This window comes from Sorex araneus, chromosome 4, assembly GCF_027595985.1.
Source record: "Sorex araneus isolate mSorAra2 chromosome 4, mSorAra2.pri, whole genome shotgun sequence".
Taxonomy (NCBI): Eukaryota; Metazoa; Chordata; class Mammalia; order Eulipotyphla; family Soricidae; genus Sorex; species Sorex araneus.
This window is the reverse complement of record NC_073305.1, coordinates 127,257,669-127,272,449: the sequence shown is the minus strand read 5'-3', so window position 1 is coordinate 127,272,449 and position 14,781 is coordinate 127,257,669. Positions and strand designations below refer to the sequence as shown.

Here is a 14,781-nt window from a genome sequence, read left to right as displayed (position 1 = left end):
AGCTATGCTAGATTATTTTTATTAAGGCAACCATGGTAAAGTTAGAACTGCAGGTATATTTGTAGAAGTAGGTCATATGATTAATCTCTAACAGCATTCTTGAAGGTTTTTTAATAACCTAATACATTTATAGCTAGAAATGAAATTTGAACATTTGTTTTTTATGGTAATATTATTTTATAATTTCTTCCTTCTGTAATTTCAATTGCATAATAGTTTTTTTTAACTTCCTCTAAAATAGTACTACTTATTCAGAGTCCCTGGGAACATTTTCACTGGTGTTTTTAATTTAGGAATAATTTTCTTGATTATATATTAGCCTAGACAGCAGAAAATAGTATTGGAAAATTTATGGACTTTACTAAACCAAAAGAATGTGAAAAGGAGGTAGGTACACATACTGCAGAAAGTTTGCTGATAAATGTCATTTGTTGGGGAAGAAATGAAATGCAGAGAATATTGTTAATAATTTGAAATGATTTTGAGGAACTTTTGTACGGCTCTTTGAAAATTTTTATCTTCCCCTCTAAAACAAAATACATTGTTCTAACTAAAGACATCTTCTTAGTCATTTTTTAAAAAGAGACAAAAAATATTTTCTAATGGTTTCTAATTCTAATTTTTTTTTCACTTTCAGAATGTCTATTTGGATATCTTTAGATATTTTTGTTAAATTGGCAATGGCTTTATTTCAACACAAATACATTCATTGATAAATGTCGAAGTGCTTTCGGTCTCTGTGTGACAGAGCATTTCAGCAGAGTTTTCCCACAGACTAAAATTAGAAGTAACTTTCTCGATCCCTCTCTTTGTATGTCTATCATCTATGTGTCTACCACCCTCCTCCTGCTTCTCCTCCCTCCCCCGTCTCTCTTTCTGTTTTTGGACCACATCTAGCTTTGCTCAGGTCTTCCTAACTTGGCTCTGTGCTCTGGGATCACTCTTGGCGGTATTCAGGGGACCAAATGTGGTGTCAGAGATCAAGCCCTGCATGTAAGGCAAGCACCTACCTACTGTACTACTCTCTCTGGACCCACTAATGTTCTTTTCTATGAAGATTCAAACACGTGGAATATATTTATATGTATAATTATTATATCTATAATCATTTATGTTTGTATAAATTATATAAATATATTTACTATTTATAATATTGATGTTTGGGCTGGAGCGATAGCACAGCAGGTACAGTGTTTGCCTTGCAGGTGGCCGACCCGTGTTCGATTCCTCTGCCCCTCTCAGAGAGCCTGGCAGCTACTGAGAGTATCCCACTCGCACAGCAGAGCCTGGCAAGCTCCCTGTAGCATATTGATATGCCAAAAACCAGTAACAATAAGTCTCACAATGAGAGACATTACTGGTGCCCACTCGAACAAATCGATGAGCAACGAGATGACAGTGACAGTGAATATTGACATTTATAATTAATATTTATTTTTCAAAATAACAGCCTACTGTTAATTCTTACTCAGTAGAAACTCTCATATTTGAATATGTCCTAGAATTTTATGGTAACTTCATCGTTTAATGAAAATATATTCTGCCATAATCTAAGTTCTGCTTTTTGTATTTTGGAATATATTTAGTAATACAACACTGTCATAGCACTATCATCCCATTGTTCATTGATTGCTCGAATCGGCAACAGTAACGTCTCCATTGTGAGACTTATTGTTACTGTTTTTGGCATATCGAATACGCCATGGGTAGCTCGCCAGGCTCTGCCATGTGAGCGGGATACTCTCTGTAGCTTGCCAGGCTCTCCAAGAGGGACAGAGACATCAAACCCGGGTCAGCCGCTTGCAAGGCAAACACCCTACCCGCTGTGCTGTCGCTGTGCTATATATTTAATAATATACTGACCCAAAATTGTTCTCCTTAAGGAAAGGGGAAAAAAAATCACTGTAATTGACATACTTGGGCATTCCCTCTCCCATTTGAAATTGTTAACACCTGTTTTCCCAGACTCTGAATAGTAGTAACCCCCCCACCCTTTACTAGGATTTCCGTGATGAGAGTCTGCTCTGTTACCATTCTTTGCTCCTGTTCCCTACTTACGATGAAGGAAGAAACTGTTGAACGTATCACTTCTCCCTGCTTAGCACAGGTTCACAAGACTGCCATGAGCAGGGCCATCCCCCCACTTTTTGGACTTATTTCCTGACAGATTACTAGTGATTTAGGAATTTTCTAGTAACGCTTTGTGTATACAGGGAGGAGCATTCAGGTGAAATACATGGCCTTAGACTTTGTTTTTTGTTTGTGTGTTTGTTTGTTTGTTTTTAATTTATTGAATCACCAGGAGATACACCATTACAAAGCTGTTCATGATTGGGTTTCAGTCATACAGAGTTCCAACACCCATCTCTCCACCAGTGTACATTTACCACCACCAATGTCCCCACTTTCCCTCTCACCACCATGACTACCACCAGCCTACCTCTATGACAGACACTTTTCTTCTTTCTCCTTTTGAGCATTGCAGTTTGCAATACAGGTACTTAGAGGTCATCGTATTTGTTCCTTCACCTACATCCAGTACACAGATCTTATCCAGAGTAATCATTTCTACCTGTCATTGTCCTAGCGGTCCCTCCTCTATCCCTCTGCCTTCTCCCCCAACACTTGACACAAGCTTCCAACAGTAAATTGTTGTATCTTATCATGGAGGCCATAAATCCTTGTATGAGAGATTACTAAGATGTTGTTTCAGGTTTAAGCCTGTAACAACAAAGTGTTTATGTTTTTTTAATTGAGATTGGTTGCCTTCTCCCATTTGGCATGCCACTACTGGTTTATCAGTGTTATGGCATTTGAGGTGTCAGGAGGTTCAGTATTTTTGTCAGGAAGTTATAGCTGTAGTAGATTTTTAACTAGATGGAAACTTTGGGTTGTGGACATGACTGCCAGGGCTCTCAGGAAAGTGGGTGGAGGTACCCCATCCCAACTCCAAGAAAGCCTGGAGATTTCAGTCACAAACCCCATATATCTGAATTTTCAGAAGGATAATTTCTTAGTGAGGTCCGTACTGAGATGGTGGATTCCAGCTAGGGACATGGCAGTGATTTTGAATTGTGGGAGCAAGTGGCTGCCAAGGGCTCTGTTTGGGTGGGCACTAGGCTAAACCACCCCTTCCTTATGTGCCCCAGATGATTCAGCCATGTACAGGTCTGAAAAGACTTTCTGCAGCTTTTGATCTTTCAAGATTTATTTGTGAGTCTCTTATCAGCAATAGAAAACAAATTATCTAATGATGCCGTTTCGGCAGGTCTGATTGTTGGGGGGAAATTCCAAATAATAATAGTGGGTTTTCTGTCGAAAATTGAATGTAATCAAAGTAATGAGAAAGCAAAGTGACAGATCATCTGCCATGACACAGGCAAGCTGGAGGGTGGAAGGGGGGTATACTGAGGTTCTTGGTGGTGGAATATGTGCACTGGTAAAGGGATGGGTGTTTGATCATTTTATGACTGAGATATAAACCTGAAAGGTTTGTAACTGTTCTCACAGTGATTCAATAAAAATAACTAAATAAAAAAATTAATAAAAAGATTTATTTATGAGTCTCTGGAGCAAGGCCAGTAGAAGTGGAGATACTGGAGGTAGTTCACGGGATGGCTGCTTCTCAGAGGACTTGCATTTTGTAGTTGGCAAATACTCAGAGACAGACCTATGAATATTGCTGCTTACATAAAATACTTGGTTAGCCTGATAAACCCCTTCCAGTATTCTTTAAACACTAGTGATTGACTAGATTTCCTAAAAGAAATCTCCTGCCATTCAAACATATAGTTCTATGAAGTTTTTGGGTTACTGATGGATTTTTTTTGTATGAAATACAATTGTATCCCCTTATTTTAGATTAGCTTCTTTTCAAAACTGTGTAAGTAGGCCTTTCTGAATCTAGCAGTTAATTTTAATTTTCTGGGTAATCTTGACATAATGTCAGTTTTTATTCTATTAAGTCACTCTTTTTTTAGCATGATACTGAATTTTATCTGTTTATATTACATATTTTTGATATGCTATCACTGTTCGTTAAGATTATCAAACCTTAGTATGAGGCTTTTGAACTTTACAAAAGGAATGGTGTCCTGGGCCAGAAAGTAGTGTAGGAAGTAAGACACCACATATAGTCCCCCGAGCCCCTTCAGGAGTGATCCCTAAGCACAGAGCCAAGAGTAAGCACTGCCAGGTGTGACCCAAAAACAAACAAACAAAAACCTGGTAGTTTAAATTGTTTTAGTTTTCCGATTCATTGTGAGTATAGTTGGGGTTTCATTGTTTTGGCTGGTGGGTTTTTGGGTTTGTTTTGTTTTGTTTTGGAAATCGTGAAAGAACAGTGTAAAGATGAAGTGATAATTTTCATTTAACATATCATGAAGCATATAATGATTTGCTTATTTCCTAGCTACTATAATTTGAGTGACGTGAGCCATGATTCTGTGAACAAGTTTCTCTCAAATCTGGTTGAGAAGTCCCTGATTGAATTGGAGCATTCCTATTGTATTGAAATTGGAGAGGTAAGATGCAATCATATATTTTTCAACTTAAAAGATTATCTGGCTTTTTAACAATAGGACCTTACATCTAGTGATGAAACGTTTAACAAAATTGTTGAATAACAATTGGTAGTATGAATTAGTTTTATTCATGCATGTACTTCTGTTGTAGTTTTCATTTATATCATTTTGTCTTTCTTTTGAAATAAGGATAACCGGAGCATTGAACCTCTGACACATGGTCGAATTGCCTCTTACTACTATCTGAAGCATCAAACTGTTAAAATGTTCAAGGAGCGTTTGAAGCCTGAATGTGGTGTTGAAGAGTTGCTCTCAATTCTAAGTGTAAGTCTCACAATATTATTGCATTTTTAAATTGTGAAAAGATTAGTAATTAATCTTTTTTTAAATATGAGAAGATCAGTTTGGGCCTTAAATTGCTTCCTTTCCGATCCTCTTGAAATTTCAGAAAAATTATTGGCGTTGTCCTTCCCTCTGCCAAAAAAAATCACTACAACCGACATAAATGACAAGTTTCCCATATAGAGGTGTCTACATAATTTAGTCCCAAGCTGAGATCTTTTTTGAATCTAAGTAGGGACACTGAAAAATATTTAAATCAGGATATAAACTGAGGTTTCTTGGACAATCAGATGATCGCCCTTTCTTTCAGTATAATAGCTTTTCTAAATTACAATTTTAAATGTTTCATAATACTTTCTTTGGGTAATTCTTGTTGAATCCAAATGTTACTGAAATTTCTTTACTTAAGGATTTTCATGATTTAGTCCCAGAATTAATGCCAGAAAAGCTAACTTTCCCTATCCTTAAGGACAAACAAACAAACAGATTTATCACTTGTTCAATAAAACTATAGCAGAAGGTGGCTTTTTCTGTAGAAGCCCTGACTGTGATCTCCCAGCAGCTCAGAAAGCCACCCCCGATGCACAAAAGCAGGAATAGCCCCAAACACCACTCACTGGCTGTGGCCCCAAAAATGGAACAAATAAATACCTTGATCATTTTTTTATCTGTTGGAAAGAAACAAAAAAAACTAAATTTAGTATTGAAATTTAAATTACTATTAGTGATATCATCTGCATATTATACTTAAATTATTTGTCTCTGGATATTTTTATTTCATTGAATGTAAGTATAATTTATCACAAAACTTCATTGGCACATTAGTCAGAATATAGGTACAGGTAAATGTATGTTATCTTACTCCTGGCTGTGTTCGTGGTGCCTTTTAACAAAGTTAAAAATGATTGATTATAATTTCTCAATGTTCTCTATTTTTATTTATTTATTTATTTATTTATTTTGGTCTTTGGACACCTACCACAACAGTGCTCAGGAGTTAGTCCCGACTATGCACTTAGGAATCACTCCTGATGGGTTCAGGGGATAATATGGGATGCCAGGGATCAAACTCCAGTCAGCTGCGTGAAAGCAAGTGCCCTACCCACAGCCCCTCAAGGTCCTTCTTACATTGATTCTGAGGTAGTTTACTCACTGATTTTTTCTTACCTTTCCTATTGTTTTGTCATTCTCAATAAACTGTAATATCCTACTCATAATTTTTCAGTTTTTCTGCTTCTTTCTTTTTGAGAAACTAATATGTAGATTTTGTGTGCAGCATATAGTCCTGAACACGGTAGTGTCAGAAAACGTTTGCAATAGCCGGTCAACGGATGGATAGATAAACATATGGATCCTACTTTTATATTGTTTGCTATGTAGTATATGAGTCAGCTGTCAAATTATTTTCATATAAAATTAAAAGTTCATTTTGAAAAGTATTAAAAAATGAAAAGTTGTTGAGATCCTTAAGAATGGGAGTTTGGGGGCTGGAGTGATAGCACAGCAGGTAGGGCGTTTGCCTTGCACGCGGCCGACCCGGGTTCAAATCCCAGCATCCCATATGGTCCCCTGAGCACGGCCAGGGGTAATTCCTGAGTGCAGAGCCAGGAGTAACCCCTGTGCATCGCCAGGTGTGCTTTTTGGGAAAAGCAAAAAAAAAAAAAAAGAAGAATGGGAGTTTGAAGAGATTTTTTTTACTGTACTGGAGCACATGCTTTGCGTGCAAGAACCCTGAGTTCAGACCCTGGCAGTGAGCGTTCCTGTGAGCATTGCCAAGAGTGACCCCTGAGCACAGAGCCAAGAATAACACTTAAGCACTCCTAGGTATGGTCCAATCTCTACTTCCCACACCCTGAAAAAGCAATAAGTGTTTTATTATTTTCGAGTCACAGATTCATAGAAACAAGATTTTTTTCTAAGGGAAGGACATAGAATAATGGTTAATTTATTTGGACAGGTATCTTAAGGATCTTAGATCTGTTAAACTTAAGAACATGACTTCTTTCATATTTATCAACCTTTATATATTTACCTAATCTGATGCTTAAAAGCACTTGTCTACCTTACAAATACATATAATAAATAACAGGACCTTTGAGCATTGACGTATCCAGCACTATTCTGGAACATTACAGTGATGTTCTCATTTAATCCTAATAACAACATGTATTTGATATTGACAGTATCCCTTTATTATTCCCATTTTACAGATTAACAGTCTTGTCCAGGGTTGCATAGCAAGTAAATAGTCTGCAGTGTGGCACTTGAGTATATATTTTAAGCACTGTGCCAGGCTGCCTCGCCTATCACACACACACAAGCTATTGAACAGGGAGTGTGTATGCATACATATGCATACATATATGCACACAATGTATACTGTATATATGTATAAGTAATTGCCCGCAATGCCATGAAAAGGCATTGATCTGGACAATAGATCTGTCCACATACTTTCAGTGGCCTTTTTTATTTCTAGAATTGCACTGCCTAAAACCAATTATACTAATCTTATGGTATATTTTTATTTATTGTTCAATGTATCACCTTAATTTGCACAGCAACAGTGATGTTATCCCCTCGTTCTGTAATGCTTAACCAAAGTCTTAGATTCTATGTCTAAATGTATATCTCATTAAGACTTTTTAAATTGCACTGCTGGGAAATAGCAATAACTGTAGGACTCATTGGCAAGTAGAAACAGAGGTACCACTGTTTCACTTCTTATCTGGAAATTACTATCTAATCATATGTATGTATAACTACCAGAAAAATACTAAATAGAATTAATGAAAGATAGAAATTATGTTCGTTAAAATTGTTCTTTATTTGGCTATGTGGTGGAGAAGGATGGAGATATAGCTCAAAGAATTGTAGCATATGCTGTTCATGTAGGAGAGTCAGGTTTCATCGCTGGCCCCACATAAGACCCCCCCAAGTACTTCCGGGAGTGACACCTAAGCATCAAGAGTACTATGTACTGAATGCTACCCTAAAACAGAAGCAATGTTTTGTTTTGTTTTGTCTTATGCCCCCTGAATTTATTGCAACATAATATGTTGAGACAGAGAAAACAAAACTAGAAGGTAACCATAGGGTGAGAAAAAATATTCAAATATTGGTTAATTTTCACAAGATATTTAAAAATACAGAAACCTACTGTTTCTCTTTAATTTGCATCAAGATGAGCTCTTGATTTTATATATTTATGCCTAATATGTATTTCTATATATTGATGCCTAATACATACATATAGAGAGAGAAAGAGAGAGAGAGAGAGAGAGCACCTACATTCAGCTGTTAGTTGTTTTTCCTTTATTTGAATGAAGTAGGATTCTTACCCATTATCTAGTTATTTTGTACATTACTATCAACTTTTTTTAAGAATTAAAATTTTCTTTTAAGCAGGAATACAATGTTGCCTTTTTAATGTTTACCAAAAAAAATTTTTCTTTCAAAAACAAGAAAGGTATTTAATTAGACCAATTCATCATATCTGGTCTTGTCTCTGTTACTATGGTATTCCTTATATTATCAGACCTGATTAAAAACAACGGCAACAAAAATCCTTACATCCATTGTTCCTTTACACCCTGTCTTCTGTACTCTAGTTCCATGTTCTTTGTTCAGTAAGATTCGTGGAATCAGTTGGTATTTTGCAGAACGTTTGTTGAGCAACAGTATCCTCCCCCACAAGCCTTTTGACCAAAGGGTGGGAGCAATAAGAAGCTTCTGAATTTACAAATAAAACTATGCTCAGAGGGTCAATGAGATAGTACATACGTCCTCAGAGTATCACCAGGAGACATCCCTGAGAACAGAACCAGGAGTAAGCCCTGAGCATTGTTGGGCTCCCCCTCCCTCCAAAACAGAAACTGAGCTCTTTTCACTAGTAATGAACTAAGCTAAATGGTCTTACAGAAATGTCTTAAGCATATTACAAATATAATGAAACATTCATAGGTTAGGTGTTTTATCCACAGTACATACATTTGTTCATACTAAAATCTGTTGTTTGCACACTTACTCATAGTCCATATATCACTTCGTCTGAAAAGTATTTATGTGTGCACAGTGTGTCAGGCTTTCTCTAGAAGCAAGAAATAAAACGGTGAACATTACTCTATGTCTGTTGGGGGGGCAGATAGTAATAAATAGATAAGTGATGGGGCCTGGTAATAAATAATGAAAGCCACTTGGTGTTTTTACTGGCCGAGGTCAGCAGCTCAGTGTGACGCTCTGAGGATGGCACTGAAATGACACTCATTATCAAAAAAAATGTCTAAACTCAGCACAAGGAATATAGGGGTTTTCTCCTGTGTTGATCCTTCCTATGCAGATTTGCTTCATAGGTTTCTGCTGACCCACATCAAAGAGAAGTCTGAATGAGCTCGCAGTGAACTATTCACATTATATAGAAGATAGGTGAAGGCTTGAATCAGTGTAACTAAAATTAAAACCATGTACTGTAAAAATGGAAGTTTGCATCTTGAATGGACTGGAGCGATAGCACAGCAGATAAGACATTTTTGCCTTGCACGTGGCCGGCCCAGGTTCGATTCCTCCATCCCTCTCGGAGAACCCGGCAAGCTACCAAGAATATCCTGCCCTCACGGCAGAGCCTGGCAAACTACCCGTGGCATATTCGATATGCCAAAAATAGTAACAAGTCTCACAATGGAGACGTTACTGGTGTCCGCTCGAGCAAATCGATGAACAATGGGATAACCGTGCTCCAGTTGTCCAGTGCATCTTGAATACATATTTTTTAAATTTTTATTGAATCACTATGCGATAGATCCTTACAAAGCTGTTCATGATTAGATTTCAGTCACATGCATCTTGAGTACTTTTTCAGTTAGTGAGAAGTTTTGTGTGATACTAGCAACTAATAAACTCAGAGAGTTCACTACTTTAATTGATGGATTATAATATAGAACAAAATGTATAGGTTCAAAAAATCAGCAATTCACTGATTATTGATAAAGCTACTAAAGAACCACCAAAACAGAAATTATTGTTGTAACTGTCATCTTTGTTGTCATAGTAAACATTCCCTGTAAACTAGGGAAAGCTAGCAGTAACCCTGCACATCACCAGGTGTGGCCCAACACTGCACCCCATCCCACACCACCAAAAAAAAAAAAAATCACTATTTTGGATGTGGGCTGGAGTGATAGCACAGCAATTGTGCATTCGCCTTTCACGCGGCCGACCCAAGTTCGATTCCTCCGCCCCTCTCGGAGAGCCCGGCAAGCTACCGTGAGTATCGAGCCCGCGAGGCAGAGCCTGGCAAGCTACCCGTGCATATTAGATATGCCAAAAACAGTAACAATAAGTCTCTCAATGAGAGAAGTTACTGGTGCCCGCTCGAACAAATCGATGAGCAACAGGATGATAGTGATACAGTGATTTTGGATGTAAGGTCAGAGACTGTATTTGGGACTATTCCTCTTCTCTACTCTGGTTGTATCATAGTAGCCCAAATGGTAAGTCTTGTCTTTCCAGTCACTGTCACTGTCACTTTCATCCCGTTGCTCATTTATTGCTCGAGCAGGCACCAGTAACGTCTCCATTGTGAGACTTGTTACTGTTTTTGGCATATTGAATACACCACGGGTAGCTTGCTAGGCTCTGCCATGCGGGCAGGATACTCTCAGTAGCTTGCCAGGCTGTGTCTTTCCAGTACCTAAATGAAAAATGACTACATTTTATTAAACTTATCACCATGCCATGGATTTTATACATTACTTATATTGATCAGGTGACCCTTCAGGGTAAGTGTTAATATATAGAAAATTATATTGGGGCTTGAGTTGACTCAGTGGGCTGTGTATACTTTCTGCATGCAGGAGGCCCCCAGGTTCGATACCCAGCACCCACACAGTCCCCTGCACACCTCCCAAGCACAGAGCCAGGAATAGACACTGAGCAGTCCCAGGTGTGGCCTAAACACTAAATAATAAATTTTGAAATTTATTGAGTATAGTCAAGTTTGATAGCATTCTGTGAAAGCAACTCTTTAGAATACTTCTTTCTATACCTTACATTCTTCTATAAATATTTCATCCTTTGATGTACATCCAGATGTAAGAAAATTTTTTAAGCATTGAAACTTAAGGAAAAAATACGTTTTTTGAAAGGTAATTAAAACTCCGAGTTACTTTTTAAATGTTTGGCTTGATAACTCAAATTTATAGGTATTAAATACAGATGTTAATTACTGGAAAAATAATTATTTCAGCATTCCTTATTAAAAGTACATATGTTTAAGTTTTAAATAATATGATGCTATTTGCAAAGGTTAGATGTTTTATACGAATTCTTGCCAAGTTTTTTCTGGCACCATGAATTAATAAGCCTCATAATTAAGGCAGCTGCTTCACACTTCCATTGTTAACCAGTGACTTTACATCTGTCTTGCTCCATTGATGCCCTCTTTCTACTTATTGAAGCATTTAGCAGTTTTGGCAATAGGGATTACATGGCATGGAGTAAGTAGCCTAATTAGATATAAGTGAAAATCCTAAGGGAAAAAGACATTTAAAAAGTAATTTGAAGAATCTCTTAATGATGTTGGCACTGAAAGCCCAAGTCTAGAGTAGAAAATGCTTGTCATTGTGGCAAACAAGGATAATGATTTGATATGTTGGTGTGCTTCTAGAAAACAGCCTATTTTAGAATAGTAGTAGAAATGGAAAGATTTCAAATTTTGGGAAAATTTATTTGAACAGACTTTTCAAAATATGCTTGCTATAGTATTAGTAGCTTTGAAAGAAAGCAAAGCATGTTCTAAATATATTCTGTGTTTAAAGTTTTTAATAATTTTTTAAACAAGATCCTCAATTGTTACAGTTCTTGTGACTATACGGAAACATGTCATTACACTTCTGTGTAAGGTACATTTTGAAAAGTTGTAAAGTTTTTTATTTTCCACAAAAAGATTGATTGAAAGTATGAATTTCATGTGCTAATTAATGTGAAGTAAGCCATTTAAAATTTAGTAAATCACCAGGGCAAGAAAATTTTTATATCTCAGTAAATTTCTGGCTTGGGCCATTTCCTGGTATCTCTAAAAGCACATTGATTCTTTTGCTCTGCCTGTACGTAGGACATTTTTCAGTCACTTAGCATGTTTAAATGCTTGAGATTTTATCCTCTTTGGTACACAGCTACAAATCTTTAAGTAGTGAAATTGCATAAGTACCTCAAATTAAAGATTATAGCTATAAGTAAGAATTCATATAGAGAAAATTTTAAATGAAATATATTTAAAAAAAGGACAAACCAGATCAAAAGAAGATGGGCAGGGGACCCAACATGTGAAATTAAAGGGTTCATTAAAGGAAAAATGAAAGGAAGGAAAGGTTAACTGAGTAACAGTGAACACCTCCAACCTCATGGCCTTCCAATTCCAAATAACCTCCTGACAATCACAGGATCCCATCTGCTACTCTTTATCTTCCTACTGGGGAAACCTAATGGGATACTGTCCAGGGCTCGTGAGAAGAGCTTCCCTAACCCTCAGGCTGGGGAGCTGCCTGGCATCTCTTGGAAAGGCACAGATGGCAAATGTCTTGAAAAAAAAAAAGAAGTATCTTTCCGCATCTCTTGGTCTCTTTCCCTTGAGACCTCTATTCTTCATTATTTCTTAGCATCTTCCTTTCTACACTTAGAAACTTCCCTTCGTACAGAGAAAAGTGAATTGTTTTCCTGGCCTCATCTCAAATATAGCTACTATGCTTTCAGTAAATGACTTAATAATTTTTAACTGGTTATCTTCTGATGAGCATAAAATATATTTGTGATATTAGTAGAATCTATCCTGTTTCAAACTTTTACTCATTTTTAAAATAGCCACTGGCTTTCTGAATCTTTCCATAGAAAAATACAACTGTCAATTACTTGGATGCAGAAGATTAATGATTAAATAGGGTTGTTGAGTTCAAAATGGTTTTAGATGTCAAAATATGCATGCATTAGTATTTCTTCCACTATCAACCTACTTACATGCTATTAATTTTTTTAAGAAACAAAGTTTTATCTTGCCCTACATGACACAGTCTGAAATATAATCTAAAAACTCAACTCCCCATGGGTAAGAGCAAAGTTGAAATGCATTTATGTCTCTCAGCAGCCTTTTAAATTTCTTTTATCCTCCCCCCAACCCCGCGCTCCTCCCCCATAATTCTTTGTACATTTCTTTTTCCTCTTTCCTCTTATTCAGATTTTAAAAGCAAGTTATATAAAAAGAACACACATTCAGCTTTCTCAACCTATGCTATCTGAAAAAAAAAAGAACTTATATCAGCCTTTTTTAAGATTTGCTATTTTATCCAGCACTTGGGGAGAATACCAAAGAAATCGAAGACAACCCCTAATGGAAACAAAAGAAATAGGCTTGTGCTGGACATGTCTGTCTCTACCTGCTGTTGCTGTTTAATACAGCTTTACATATGCTAGAAAAACTTTATTCCTTCTTACAGCCTTGAAGACAAAAGATTTGTTGGCATTGTTTTCCCTTAATGTAGGAATTAGCAGCCTGTTCTACAAACAGCATTAGATCATCAAGCTCCTTTAAGACATATAACATTTACAGAAAAGATTCCATTAATTTTTTAATTAAAGATAAAATCATGGTAGGCTTCATATAAATTAAGTCTTATTTATAAAACTCCAGCATAATTTTCTTTTCAAGGAACCCATTTTGGAAAGTAAATTATTATTAATTTGGTTTTGAAATATTTTCATGTGTCAGCAATAGTAACTCTTAATGTAACAATATCTTCGTATACAAATACAGTGATATTTGGAAATAAAAAAAACTATGAAATAGAGTTTATGTTGCGGCCCCGTGCAAGGCAAATGCCCTACCCACTGTGCTATCTATCACTCCAGCCCCCTAACTTTGAAATATTTTAGCTGAGAATAAAATCTCTTCCCTAAATTTTAGCTACTTATCATTTCACTCTTAGTAACCAAAACGTTGTATAGATTTCAAAAAATAAATGATAAATGAAAACTGTAGTATGGGATAAACATATGAAAGTGTCATTTGCCTATACTAGTAATTCATTTCTGCTAAAACATTTTTTTTGATTCTTATATAATCTATCGTTTAAGCCTCCTAAAATTGTTATTGTTCCATTGGTCCAGTAGGTGGAGCAGTTCAGAAATTAATGTTAGGTTCTTCCTCAAATAATAATGGTAATTAGAGTGTTTCAGAATATTCATAGTTCCCGTCCTGTATATCATCCCAATACAAATAATGCTAAGACACTATTTAAGCTAAAACATATAAATAAAAATTATACTGCCTTTATCTGCAGTCATATAAGTAAACAAGTGCAATCATACCTAAGACTTAATATATTCCAGTGTTATTTTTATGTAACAGCAAGAAAAAAATTAAGTGTCCCGATAACTTTTCCACCCCATATTTGTATAAGCAGAGTCCTACATATTGTATTATTTAGATTACATGAAATTTTAAAAAGAAAAAATAATCATAGCAACTCTCATTGGTGCTGAGGGACATAAATCATTTTTAACTTAACTAACATTTAGGCTTTTTTAATGTGTAATAATGTAAATACATAAAAGAGGATTAGCACTAAATTATATTTACAAATATGGGATTAAAAAATTGTAAATTTCTTATAATGTATGTTAGTGTATCTTGTGTTTGAAATCAAATCTTTATTTAACCATCTTCCTCGCTTATTGAATCTCATTTTAAGATTATAATATTTTTTTATGAAAACAGTTACCAATTACCCTTCCTTAATTGGTTATTCCTGCTTACTATCTTTATATCTAATAGATTGTTCTCCTACCTCAGTGATTTTATCAGATCAGTAGCCCTCAGACATCAACGATTTTTTAGTTTGTCTGCAGATTTATTTATTCTGATCAT

General features: G+C 36.0%; 1 protein-coding gene across 1 annotated transcript in view; it reads left to right on the top strand.

Moving 5' to 3' along the window:
- The window catches only part of ASCC3 (activating signal cointegrator 1 complex subunit 3), a 332,257-nt gene that overhangs the window by 250,496 nt on the left and 66,980 nt on the right, over positions 1-14,781 (top strand). Inside the window, exons 35-36 of the mRNA XM_055136146.1 lie at positions 4,412-4,523; positions 4,713-4,847. Of these exons, the coding sequence (XP_054992121.1) occupies positions 4,412-4,523; positions 4,713-4,847 (247 nt within the window). The remainder of the gene's footprint in view (positions 1-4,411; positions 4,524-4,712; positions 4,848-14,781) is intronic.